General features: G+C 38.6%; 1 protein-coding gene across 2 annotated transcripts in view; it reads right to left on the bottom strand.

Moving 5' to 3' along the window:
- ADGRD1 (adhesion G protein-coupled receptor D1) overlaps positions 1-13,661 on the bottom strand; it is an 827,296-nt gene that overhangs the window by 147,435 nt on the left and 666,200 nt on the right. For both annotated transcript variants that reach the window (XM_089653751.1, XM_089653752.1), the window contains one exon: positions 8,283-8,349. In XM_089653751.1, the coding sequence (XP_089509877.1) occupies positions 8,283-8,349 (67 nt within the window). The remainder of the gene's footprint in view (positions 1-8,282; positions 8,350-13,661) is intronic.

The raw sequence follows: 13,661 nt of genomic DNA, 5'->3' as shown, positions 1-13,661 counted from the left end.
ATGGCTATAGCTTCCATGGAACTTCTGTATTCATTGCAATCTGACAGCAAACCAAAACAAAGACACCATAGACATTAACTACTCTACAACAAACCTTGTAACTATACAATAAAGGTGTTCTGCATACTGGAGGAAACTAAGAGGGTCCATTCTCTTGTGTAGATGCCTCCAGCAAGTGAAATGTTGTCACTTTTATACATGCTGTCACTTGCTCCTTAAAGCCCATAGATGGCTTCCAAGTATTGTTTGCAGATTAGTATGGCAAATATTGTTCACTGGTGGTGGTGAATGTATCACCCTCTCTTTCTCATTCCCGAGATGGACTTTGGAAGATAAGATTTGTAATGTGCATAGTGCACTACACAAGACCACAACTAACAAGCACTGCTCCTTCCAAACAAATGGAAGTGAGGGAGATCAGAAAAAGGTTCAGGAGCTCATATAGGATGTTACAAGACACAGCAAGAAATTTCGAAAAAACTAGATTAGGGGGCCATTATCCACTTCAGCTCCGGAGGGTTTTACCCCCTTCATGACCAGGACGTTGTTTTGTTATTCAGCACTGCACTATTTTAACTGGTAATTGCACAGTCATGCAATACTGTACCCAAACAAATTTCAGATATTTTTTTATCACACAAATAGGCTTTCTTTTGGTGGTATTTGATCACCACTGGGGATTTTATTTTTGGTGATACAAATGAAAAAAGAACAACATTTTTTTTACTTTCTGCTAGAAAACATCCAATAAAAAAATCTAATTTCTTCATAAATTTTGACCACAATATATTCTGCTACATGTCTTTGATAAAAAAAAAAAAATCAGAGTAAGTGTATATTGATTGATTTGCGTTAACGTTAGAGTGTCTACAAACTATGGTACCTACTGTACGTATATTGGGTTTTTCTTTTCTTTTTTTATACCACTAATGGCAGTGATCAGTCACTGGGAATGGGACTGCGATAGTGTGGTAGGCAGCCTGACACTAACTGATGCTGGGGGGAACTAACTAACTGCCAATGACATCACTAGTGACACTAATACAGTGATCAGTGATAATACTCTATGACAGTGACTAGGATGGGGTTAACATCTAGGGAGATCAAGGAGTTAAATGTGTGCCTAACAATGTTTAATGTGTATAACATGTGCTGCTTTTATTAACAGATCTCTTTGTTTCTTATTCCTGATTTTCAGGAATAAGAAACAGAGAGATCATTCCCTCTGTACAGAGCCCTGTGTTGATTGTCAACACAGAGCTCAGGGCTGTCATTGGACATAGCCGATCAGTAGGTCCTGGACATGAGTCATTGGCCGGGACTTGCTGACAGACTCCTGCTGTGTACAATCACATTGGGTGTCAGCGGTCATTGGGGGGACGTGCATGTGTGCGCCCTACACCCGGAAGCAGGCAGCAACATACCAGTCCGCAGGTGTATCTGCATTGGCCACCCGTCCATAGATTGCGGGTGAGTGGTCCTTAAATGGTTAAGAATGGATGTGTATGGGTTATTTTTGGACAGTAAATATACCATTTATGCAAATCCATGCCTCAATGTGTTTTCCTATAGCTGCATTGCAGGAGTTGTAGACCTTTTTTAAACTTTTAACTTGTACCAGACCACAAATATTATAGCTCTCAGTAGGGATCTGCACAAGTTGATAAGGCATCCCACACTGAGTATATCCATTTACACTGGAACTTAGCAGTGAGGAACTTTGAGTTTGGTTTGGTTAACAATTCATTATCATGCAACTTGTAGTGTGTGATAACCAGTGTATTAGTTATCTCAGAAGCAGTGATTCTGGAACACACTTGCCTAGTTTAATAGTTAATACAGAGCATAATGGCTATAAAGAAAGTATTTCTGTATTGTTGCTGGGCTTTACTGAATAAACTTGTATATCTGGAGAGCAATGAAGTTACTGTATGTACCAACAGAAGATAGAAAGGGCTATCAAGGAAACCTATCACTCTGCCCTAAATGGACAAAGTGCAGGTGTACTTTAAACATTTTCACATTGGACCCGTCAGTGTCAGAGGCATGGGAGCACCATTACAAGTAATAATAGAAAAGTCTGCAGTCTTCCTAACTTCCTAATGAGGGTTAAATTATGTGGTCAGTACAGATACAAACACTTCATATTCATCTATCTCGTTTCTACAATTACATCAAAGGTCTGTTTGTTACAGAGAAGCAAACTGAAGATATTCAAACTATGTCCCAAGCTGCTTGGGGATAACATTCTGGGGAAGATACATATTCCAAGTACAGGATATGTTATAAATCTGAACAAAGAGAAGTATTCTCAATAATTGATTGAAAGGATGTCAGGAAAGGAAAGACTCTAAATAAACAGAGTAAGAGAATACATGCAAAGAAAAGTAATGTAAGAAAAGGAAAATGCAGAAAAACAGGAAAGCAATGAGACACAAGCAGAAGAGAACACAAAAACAAGAGTATAAATGAAAGTAGACCTTGAACTCTGTGCAGAGTGGTAGTAAACAAGTGCTGTGCAGGGACCGCAGTAACGGACCGTATTAATGCACACTGAGTAGACAACATATTTTCTGATGATTTCCTTTAGTCTTGTTATTTTGTTTTTATGTTCACTATAAGAACTGCACAATCTTCCTTCCTTATTCTCAATGCAAAAATGATCTATTCTACCAATTTCATTGCCTGTTGGTACATACTTGTTGCATTTGTGGCAAAGCACTCATGGCCATTTACTTTACATAGTTGCTTAAATTTTGGGTGCTATATTCCAGTTGCATGCATGTAAAAAATGTTGCTTGTGGAACCCCAGGTCTGTGATGCGCCTGCACATTGCTGACTATCATTATAATGCTGTAGCTGCCAACACACAAGCTCCATTCACCTGTCGATGACATTTTTCTAGGGCTTCAGCCACAGCTGCTGGAGGACACCCTGCCTAGGACTGCAGAGGTCACTATGATTAGCTGCTGTGCAGCCTGGGAAAGACAACAGATTGCTGGGAACCTCCTGTAACTATGAGGGATGTAGTCTCCAGAGTTATATTATATATAAATCCATGGACTCTAACTAATTACAAGTCCCAGGAGGACAAAAAGCTGGAGAAGGGCACTCAGGGAAGTCTCATGTAGGTTGTCTGAGGTGACCAGAAACTAGGCTGCTGAATTGGAGAGCTGCCCATCAAGAGGGTTTACTGCAGTGTCCAGGAGAGCTGGGCTGCCATGTCTGCATGGTGGGTGCTGCTGTTGGAGAGACCCAGCAAACTGGACTAAAGGGATGTCACTGCTTTTATGAGAGGCCACCACTCCCGAGGTCAAAGTCGCCACCAACACCAGAGGTTCCATTCACCAGAGATGTGAAGGGGGCTTCATCACAAACTGTATAGTGGTGAGAGGCCACTGGCCACAACCTCCCTAACCTCCTCTTAAAGAAACAGCATCACCCTAACTTGGGACGTAGTTTGAACAATAACGTCCTTTACCATGGGCTACAAACAGATCCGAACGCTCCACCACAGGACTCTGGGTCTCATAATTTAATACCACACTGGGCATTAACAGGAGTTTTGGATAGACATGTGCACACTGGAAATATTTGTTTCATTTAGTTTTGGATGCATATGTTCATTAATGTGAACAAGGGGGATGGTGCTGTGCTACCCCAACCCGATATAAATAAGTGAAATGAATAGAATGATATGTGAACAAATAAAAGAGTGGACCATGAACTATACCTCAATCTAGTGAATAAAAAACCATAAGGTGAAAGTTATGCTTCCTCAATGACAAAATAATACATGTAGTGACAAAAAGAATGAAAAATCATCAGGGGAATAGTGAACAAAAATAAATAGAATGAGCTCAATACAGTGAATATTACAACTCCTCTTGACCTAATAATGAATGCAACCAAAAAAATCTAATATATATGAAGTGAATACATACAAAATCAAGGTACTAACATGTCTTGTATCACATGACATATAAACCCCATGTGCCAAAAAAATAGTGAAAAAACATCAATGTGACCAAAAACAATATTATTGTGCACAGTCCAAAAAAACCCTGTGTTTATTCGATAGGTGACAATGTCCGGTGATGGCCCTGAGGAAGTCACATAATTTGTGATGCAACGCGTAGGACAGAAGTGTGGTGAAGTTATTTTCCCGGTGTGGACAGCAGCAACCATCTTGGTACACCCATGTAAGTACACCTTTGTGTGTTCTCTGCAGGTTTTATGCTTGTGGGTCTGCAGGCCCTGCGTTTCTTTTGGCTGTTTTTATTTAATAAATATTTCAAGCTTACTGCATTATGGGAGTCCTTTTTTTCTAACCTTTTTTATGGGGACCGCTTGAGAGGAGATTGGCTGATTACCTCCGTGAGGGGATACCAACACTATTGGTACATTTCCTGGTATACAATAAAGGGTACAGATGTGATTAGGATCGCTCCTCTGAGTGGTACGTTGAAGTGTATTGACCCCTGGGGGTCACAGCGTGGAGGTGATTGTGCATGCTAGCTGGTGGCAGATTCATTTGCTGGAGTGATCACCGGATGTTGTCATCTATTGAATGAACACAGAATTTTTTTGACTGTGCACAATAATATTGTTTTTGGTCACATTTTCGTTTTTTTATGATTTTTTAGGCACATGGGGTTTCTATGTCATGTGATTCAAGATGTTTTAGTACCTTTATTCATTATGTATTAAGTACATATATATTAGATTTTTTTGGTTGCATTCACTATTAGGTCAAGAGGAGTTGCAATATTCACTGTATTGAGTTCACTCTATTTATTTTTGTTCACTATTCCCCTGATAATTTTTCATTTATTTTATCACTACATGTATTATTTTGTCATTGAGGAAGCATAATTTTCACCTTATTGTTTTTTATTCACTAGATTGAAAGGTTCCTTCTTTTCGTACTTATGAGTTCATGATCCACTCTTTTATTTGTTCACATGTCATTCTATTCATTTCACTTATTTATATCGGGTTGGGGTAGCGCAGCACCATCCCCCTTGTTAATTTTTTTCACTATTTTGGTAATTTAGTTAGGTGCTAGCAACTATTCTGTTTTTGTTTCTTGTTTTAGGTTTGGAGGTTCTCTGTCATATGTTCATTAAAGAAGTTTCATCATATTCGTTATGTTTAACCGATTTGTTAGTATTTCCGGCATTCATTTTGTATATGTGTTGGTCTGGGTGGATTCAAAATATTTTGCTGTTTTTCCAGAAGAGTGCTATATATTTAATATATTATATTTTGTTATTATTTATTGCTATTGGCATTTTCTAATTGTTGCCTTGTTGGGTTTGCAGGCCAAACTAGTCCTCCTTTTCCAGCCTTGGTGCATCAGAGAGTGTATCATTGCTGGAAGGATCATTGTCATTCGCACTCAGAAGACCCATACATCAGGGGCTCCTTTGGAGGTAAGTACGAAAAGAAGGAACCTTGCAAATCCATCAAGAGGAATCAAGTTCACCCCACAAAATGTATATATACTGTATAAGATTCATCCCTATTGAACACTGCTACATCAATCTGTATGTAAAGTTATCTACAGTATAGGAAAGTGTGTGATTATGCAACAAAATATAGAAACTTGTTCACAAGCAGCTATTAACATTGCCAATTTCTCATGCAGGTTGACAATATTGTCTGGGACACTGTGTCATTAATCTGTCATTAAATTGGGATTCATTACACTAAGAGTTAGCATAATGAAATTGTTGCAATTCCCCTTGTACATTTATTAGGAACCTTCATTTACAACAATAAACTGCGAAGAACCATAAATCCATCTTCTGAAATCAAGTCACTAAGTGAATTAGATTTATCAAGCATGTTATCAGCAGTGCGCTGTGTGTATGTGTGTGAAGGGGGGGAATATCTAGTGTAAATCTATCTCATTTAGGAAAGTATTAGAGATTCTATGTGTATTTGCAACCACTGTAAAAAACTGTGATGTTTGTGCAAAGATCTGAGATGGGTTTGACACAGTCATTCATAGATCTGAGATGGGTTAAGGACAGTCATTCAAAGATCTGAGATGGGTTAAGGACAGTCATTCAAAGATCTGAGATGGGTTTGAGACAGTTATACAAAGATCTGAGACAGATTTTACATATACACATATGTATATGTATATAAATACGAAGATCTGATACTGATTTGCACACACATTGGTCACTGACATGTTTTATATTGGCAGATGGTTGTAGAGATGGAATTAATGCACTAAATTGTGAGCTTATACTGTAGCTGGATTTGCCTCATAATTTGTTCTATTGTTCCTGTTTTGCACTGGCTTGCCCTTTTCAAATAGATATTTTGCACATTTTGTTTTATATTTGCAGTAGAAAAAAAAAATTCCATCAGTATTATAGTATACATTATAGCCAATGATAAAGATCTTCTTTGTATTCTGTCTCCACTCCCTCGTTTTTTTTACGTCTGTTCTTTTTCTATACATTCAACATTGCAAATTAGATGGATATACAGTATTTTCAAAACTTTCATCATAGGCTATTTTTTTTTCTTACAATGTAATGGTTGACAACCAGTTCCCATGCTGATTACTCAAGGATCTTTTTGGCCTCTTTCACAAATATTTGTTTGGTGATATATAAAATAGATATTTAATGGTTTTTAGTGTATTCATAAAGGCAAGAAATTATTTTTATATTTGCCTACAGTTCTGTGTTAAAGGCATATAGTACTTGGTTGCTAGGCAACCGTGCTATAACTGAATAATTAAAGTTATGCAAAGCACAAGTTATATAGTCAACCATATTTACATATTATTAAAGTAATGTGCATGTAATCTAGATGGACATATTTTATTATATTTAATATATCTGGATATATATATGGATTTTAGGCTAGAATCCTGCAGTGAGTTGGTTTCCTTTACTTGTAATGTGGGACAACGTGGATAATTAGGGATATGGGTTGGTTGCAGTAAGTGCTGCTGTGAGCTAGGTTCAGGTTTGGCCTTTAGCTTGTACTTAAAGTGATCCTCTTAGATTGTAAGCTCCAAGGAGCAGGGCCCTCTTAGCCCTCTTGTATTGAACTGTATTGTTGCTGTATTGTCTCCCGTTATATCGTAAAGTGCTGAGCAAACTGTTGGCGCTATATACGTCCTGAATAATAATAATAATAATACCAAAGCTAAAAACGTTTTTTACCTTAATGTATTCCTTTCATTAAGGTAAAAAAACATTTTTTATTCCTTTGTCCTCCCCATGTCTGAAAGGGAAGAAAGGGAATAATAGATCGAGCGCTGTGCATGGCTGCATCTCTTTTCTCTTCTCTTCCTCTTCACACAGCACTCAAGCAGCAGTGGGAACCATTGGCTCCCGCTCCTGTCAATCAAATGCAGTGAGGAGGAAGTGGGGGCTCGGCTAAGTCCACCTGTATAAGTCTATGGACACGCAGTTTGAGCGCACAGACACCGTGTGCCTTCATAGCAAGCGGATTGCTATGGGGGACACACAAAGAAGAGGAGGATTGGGGCCACTCTGTGCAGTACAGTATGTTATTTAATTTTTTTTTTAAATTATACTTTAGTAACACTAACTAACATACAGAGTGCATATGGAAGCTTGCCTTGTACTTACATATATTAAGCAAGTAAGAAAATTTGAGAAGCTCTCATTTTTTATGTGGAAGCTAGCAATCTTTTGGATCTGGCAGCAGTCTCAATCTCTTGTAATAAGTCTTTCAATCTCTGAAAACATGTCAGCAGTCTAACAGTCTCCATAGCAGCAGCAGTGCCTATAAATTCTATATCTTACAGTTATGGCAGTCTATAAAGGTGTCGGCAAATTCTGCTGTAATACAGCAACCCCCTATAACAAGAAAGCTCTCTGGCAGCTCTTTTAATGTGGCAACCTCCTATATGAAGGCAGAAATAAAAGTGTTTCAGGTAAGGTCATGGTTACAATAAGAGTTCATACATAGGTTCTGGGTAATACAGTTGGTCACGGCTCACAGGTTGGGTTAGGTATAGGTCAACAGTCATTTTACAGGTCTTTATTCAAAGCCAGCCAGCAAGCAGCATGACAAAGTAATCAACAGAAATGGAATTTAGCCTTCCGAGCAGCAGCTACAGCTACAGAAATACATACATACAAATTTTTTTTCGAAGTGATAATACTATAAATTCTAAGACTGGATGTCATGCATCACAGCATTTATAATTCCACTCTCCCTTAGCTGTTTAATATTGGAATATTGAATAACCATAAAACCTCAACAAACCCCACTATACTTACAACAATAACGAACAGCGCAGGTGCCACAAATGCCCATATTGCTCCTTTCTGCAGAGACAGCCAACAGCTGAAAAAAGAAAATTCACATTTTATTACAGACCCCAGAATCTGGCTCTTAAAAAGAAACTACAGACAACAACAAAAAAAATGTAAGTTTGTATTCATGTTATCCAAAAAAATAATGTGTTTGTGGTATAGCCAGGAAGCCTTCACAATTTACTTTAATCTGAATTTAATGTAATCCATTGCAGCTACATCCTACAATCTCTTTAGTGTACCTCTGGGAGGACTGCAGATATTCAGTGCTATTAAGTTGGCAGAGTCACAATTCTCACTTTGATATCACACTGCATTGTGTTACCAAAAGATTATAAGCAACTCTTACCATTACTGAGCCCCTCTTACCATTACTGAGCCCCTCTTACCATTACTGAGCCCCAGATGTAATTTTAACCAAGCAGGAAGCATGGCAAAATAAGAAAAATGACAGGAAACGTCAGGGTGAGGTTGGTACAAATTCTGTGTAACAGGTTAAGGCAAAGGACACAGACATGTATACTTAATGACATTTACAAACACATAGCTATTCCAAAACTATTCCAATAACATTCCATAGCATGAAATTGGGCCTGCAGTAGTGCAACATTAACCACTTGAGAGAACAAAGAACCAGCAAACACAAATGCTCCTGCGCTTGGGAATGGACTCAATGCAGGCTACAACCACATTAAGAATGTCCTGGAACATACACACCTTGCTGCCCTCAAATAGACCGGGGGAATTCAAATATACTCACAGTGCGAGTATCAATTTTCAGCTACCTGCCACCTGACCACCAGAGAGGGAGCCTCCTCCACACCCAGAGAGCTGCACCCACCCACCCAGCCTTTAAGGGGGATTCTGGATATCACTGATGTCCCACTACTGAGTCCCAGGATCACCAGAGGGAGTCTACCTTGATTCCTACCATACCCCGTGATGACCATTAGATGACATTGGGATATAATAACACAAGCGCTCATTTATTTGCGCGTTCTGTTAAGTGCGCATTCCTTACACACCTATAGGCACATCACTCATCCTCAGACAGCTATAGGAATATTTGAGCACCTCCAACCATCATATGGACTATTTATGCTTATCTTGGTACTTTATTATTGAGTTTTATATTATCTACAAGTTTTTACATATATCATATTGTTTTTTAGCATTGTTTTTATCATTACCTTTAGTGCTGCACATCAATTTTATTTTGTAGAGTAGATTTTATTTACTTAGGATTGCTACCACACTGTAGAATTTTCTACTAATTTCTAGTGTCTTTAGGCAATTTCAGATAATTAAATAGCTGGCAAAGTAGAAATAAAGTGTGATTTTATTTTTATCACACAATGGCTTAAAAATATAATGTAAAACGTATCATGAATAACAGTTCAGTTATAAAGATGTGTCAAGCTTAGAGTTATGGCTGTCCTGCCATGTGCTTCTTAACTTTCCAATGCAGCATGAGTGTGAGCAAGAAGAAAGAAGTGATGTGATCTTAGGTCTCTAAGAGAATGCACTTGTTTAAACTTGTCAGTATGTGAATAACCATACAAATGTGTATTCGTGCCTTGATTGTGAGTGTCTGTATGTGTGCGAATGGATGGACGTGTGTATGTATGTGTTTTGTGTCTTTCCATCTCTTAGGATGTCTTTTTATGTTACATGTAGACATCATAATTCTCATAACTCAGAACCTTGTATGGCAAACAATTCTGCTTAGTAGAGTGATTTCATTGAAGGGAGGAGATACTACATATATGGTCTTTTGATTGACAAACCCATATGTAACAGTCTATTCTTGATCTAAAACGTGACCTCATAAGTTAAAGATGACAATGTTGCATCAGCTTACTCATATGACCAGTTTCTCTGTTCGAAGGATAGTATAACTAAGAATCTATCTTTGCAACATAATATCTCAATAATGTTCTATAACCAAAAATCTACTTATGTAACACATATTACTAGTTTATAAAACATAAATTAACCACTTCCCTACTGGGCACTTAACCCCCTTCCTGCCAAGGCCAATTTTCAGTTTTCAGCGCTGTCGTATTTTGAATGACAATTGCGCAGTCATGCAACATTGTACCCATTTGAAATTTTTATCATTTTTTTCACACAAATAGAGCTTCCTTTTGGTGGTATTTAATCACCACTGGATGTTTTATTTCTATGCGCTATAACCAAAAAAACATTTTTATTGTTTCTATTATAACATTTTGCAAACAGGTAATTTTTCTCCTTCACTGATGTGCGTTGATGAGGCTGCATTAATAGGCAGCACTAATGGGCACTGATAGGCAGCACTGATGAGGTGGCACAGATAGGCAGCACTGATGGGCACTGATAGGCAGCACTGATGAGCTGACACTGATGCTGCTGCACTGATACGCAACAATAATGGGCATTGATAGGTGGCAAGGTTGGGCACTGATAATTGGCACTGATGGGCATCACTGCTGGGCACTGACTGGCGGCACTGCTGGTCAATGATGGGTGGCACTGCTGGGCAGAACTGATGGGTGGCACTGATGGGGGGCACTGGTGGGTGGCACTACTAGGCACTGATGGGCACATGTGGGTAGTACTGCTGGGCACTGATAGGCACAGGTGGGTGGCAGTGCTGGGCACTTGTGGGCGGCACTGCTGGGCACAGGTTGGTGGCACTGGTGGGTGGCACTGCTGGGCACTGATCATCAGGGCACTGATCATCAGTGCCCTGATAATCTGTGCCGATCTGTCCTCTGACAATTTCCGTTTATCGGCTGTACTTTCCTTATGCTGTGACAGCATGAGGAAAGTGCAGCCAATAACCGGCAACTGCATTTACCGGTGTTCTGCTGTGTCATTGGACACAGCTGATCACATGGTAAAAGGCCACTGTGATTGGCCTTTTACCACATCACGTGATCAGCTGTGTCCTTAGGACACAGCGATCACGGAGATTGCCAGGTGCACGACCCCGAGGGGGAGCGCAATAGGGCGCGTTCTGGGAGGACATCATATGACGCCCTCCCAGAACTGGACAACTGTGCTGTAGCCGTCATTCTGCTATAGCACGGTTGGCAAGTGGTTAAATATACACATTTACTAATAAAATATACTATTTCATACTAATTCTATTTTGGTTCACTTCTGACTCTCATGACACCCTACACCAGAGATCTTCTAACCAGCTATGCCCATCTACAGAAATGTTCTAAATACTCAGCTTCCAGCTAGTTAACTTAACTTTAAATACTCTGACATTTTTCTGGCTCAGCTATAACGGAAGAATTCAACAATATCACTTATTCAAGGCCAACCACGCATTTTAATATTAATTAGGATTAATCATCAAAACCAATATTTTGCAAGCTTGCCATAAATATAATTTAATTCCTATAAGTGCCGAATTATGAATTTAGAATAACTATTTAACACACACATGGTAGTGTGTATGATAGGTCTTCACTGTAATTAGGTTCATTTATTATAGAATTGTAGAATTTTCACCCAATAAATTGTGTTAATATTCCCTTTAATTATCCAATCATGTGAAAAGCAAATTTCTATTCACTTTGAATACATGTGCAAATGAAGTAAGTAAACAAACACTTGTTTCTAAATTTGGTAGGGCCTATCAAAGTTATTTCTGGTAAATGTATTGGCCATTCAAGCCATGACTCTCGATGACCTATTGACTGAGATATATTTGATTGTAAAATGTAAGTGCAAAGGAGGCACAATGCTACTGAAAAGAACAAGAGAAGATATGAAAAACACAAAGGGGATGGAAATCACCTTATCTAACACGGTCTTTCAGTACAACCACTAATCTCTAAAGTGGTGTTATTTTCTATAAGAGTCAAATGATGCTGTCTCTGAGGAAATGTAAGGAGCCCTTAAGGTGGAATACAAAGAAGTACTGAATTTCTCAGTCCAAGCTGAGTGGCCCAGGGCTAAGAAGCAAAGACTGCTGCCTCAGGCAATATCTTTCCACTAAAAGAGCTGTTGAAAAAAAGACACTTTTCTGTCAGGAAAGTTTTCAGTTTTCAGAGAATGTTAGCAGTGCCAGCAGGGCAAATTTTCTTTTTTCAATAAAAAAGCAAATGATTTAGCATAGCGAGAGAGAAAACAGCTCCGAAAGCAAAACACAATATATGGCAAGCTTTAAGCTTATTTGTTGCTGATGTTGAAAGATTTAGCAAAAGAAATATATGTATTTGTATCAGTTTTTGGGAAGGCGGCTCTCCTGGGCATTTGATAAATGACCGCGTTAATGCCTGTCATTGTACTCAGTCTATAAACCTGAGAGGGGTTTATTCTTTGTGCAGTGATGGAGTGATCTAATCTCATGTTCCCATGGTACATATTTTGAGGACGTAGGCACATGTGGCATTCTTGCAAGAAAAATGAGTGTCTGGTGCCAGTCAGCTCTCGTTCTATATTACTTATTCTACCCTTAAAGATGAAATCATTTCCAGCTTTTCAGTTGTGCTAAAAGAACATAGACATAGGCAAGCAAAAGGCTGTGGATTCAGAAAGTCAATTTGTCCAGCCAATTTAATGCTGCTATTCTTTATTTGCCATCTTAGCTGCTTTGCCCCCATAATCTTTCTAACACATTTTTAAAATATTGACTATTTCAAGGTATATTGGAAATCCCCTTTTTCTCTGTTTTATGAGAGGGAAGCTGCTGAGAAGCTAATTTGGAAATTGAAATTGCACTGCAGCCATACAGATATCATTTTATTTTCAGAGTCTCTGTATGGGAATGGTCATTCTGCCAGGCACTGCTGTTTCCTAAGAGTCTGCAAAAGGTGTAGTCTGTTATATGTTACCAAACAGTACAGTCATAAGCAAATAAAGTTTTTTTTAAAAGATTAAGTCCCATTCTTCTCTATCCCAGCACAACTTTTCTAATAATAGAAAATATTAATTGCTTCCATAATACTCGTATGCAGGATCCCAAACTTAAAGAATAACTAAACACAAAACTTTTTTTTTTTTTCAGTTTTGGATAGAGTAAAAAGGGATTAGAACACATGTCAGTTTTTAATGTTGTCTGTGTCCCCATTTGGGAGATTCACCCTCTTTATATGTCCTGTATACCATTATCATTGAAAGTGAAAGTAAAATAAAATCCCAAATTTTGGGTTGTCCCAAGAAAGTAATAGAGGAGAAATCTTCCAATGGGGACAATAGTTCTGGAGACCTGGCGGTCCCCAATGAATTCCCTTAACCACTTGCCCTCCAGAGGATTTACCCCCCTTCCTGACCAGGCCATTTTTTGCGAAATGGGGCTGTGTTATTTTAACAGACAATTGCACGGTCATGCAACGTTGCACC

The sequence above is a fragment of the Staurois parvus genome, unplaced genomic scaffold (assembly GCF_062004578.1).
Source record: "Staurois parvus isolate SC_StPar_1 unplaced genomic scaffold, SC_StPar_1.0 ptg000719l, whole genome shotgun sequence".
Taxonomy (NCBI): domain Eukaryota; kingdom Metazoa; phylum Chordata; class Amphibia; order Anura; family Ranidae; genus Staurois; species Staurois parvus.
The sequence above is the reverse complement of the archived record's forward strand: the minus strand, read 5'-3'. Positions and strand labels throughout refer to the sequence as shown.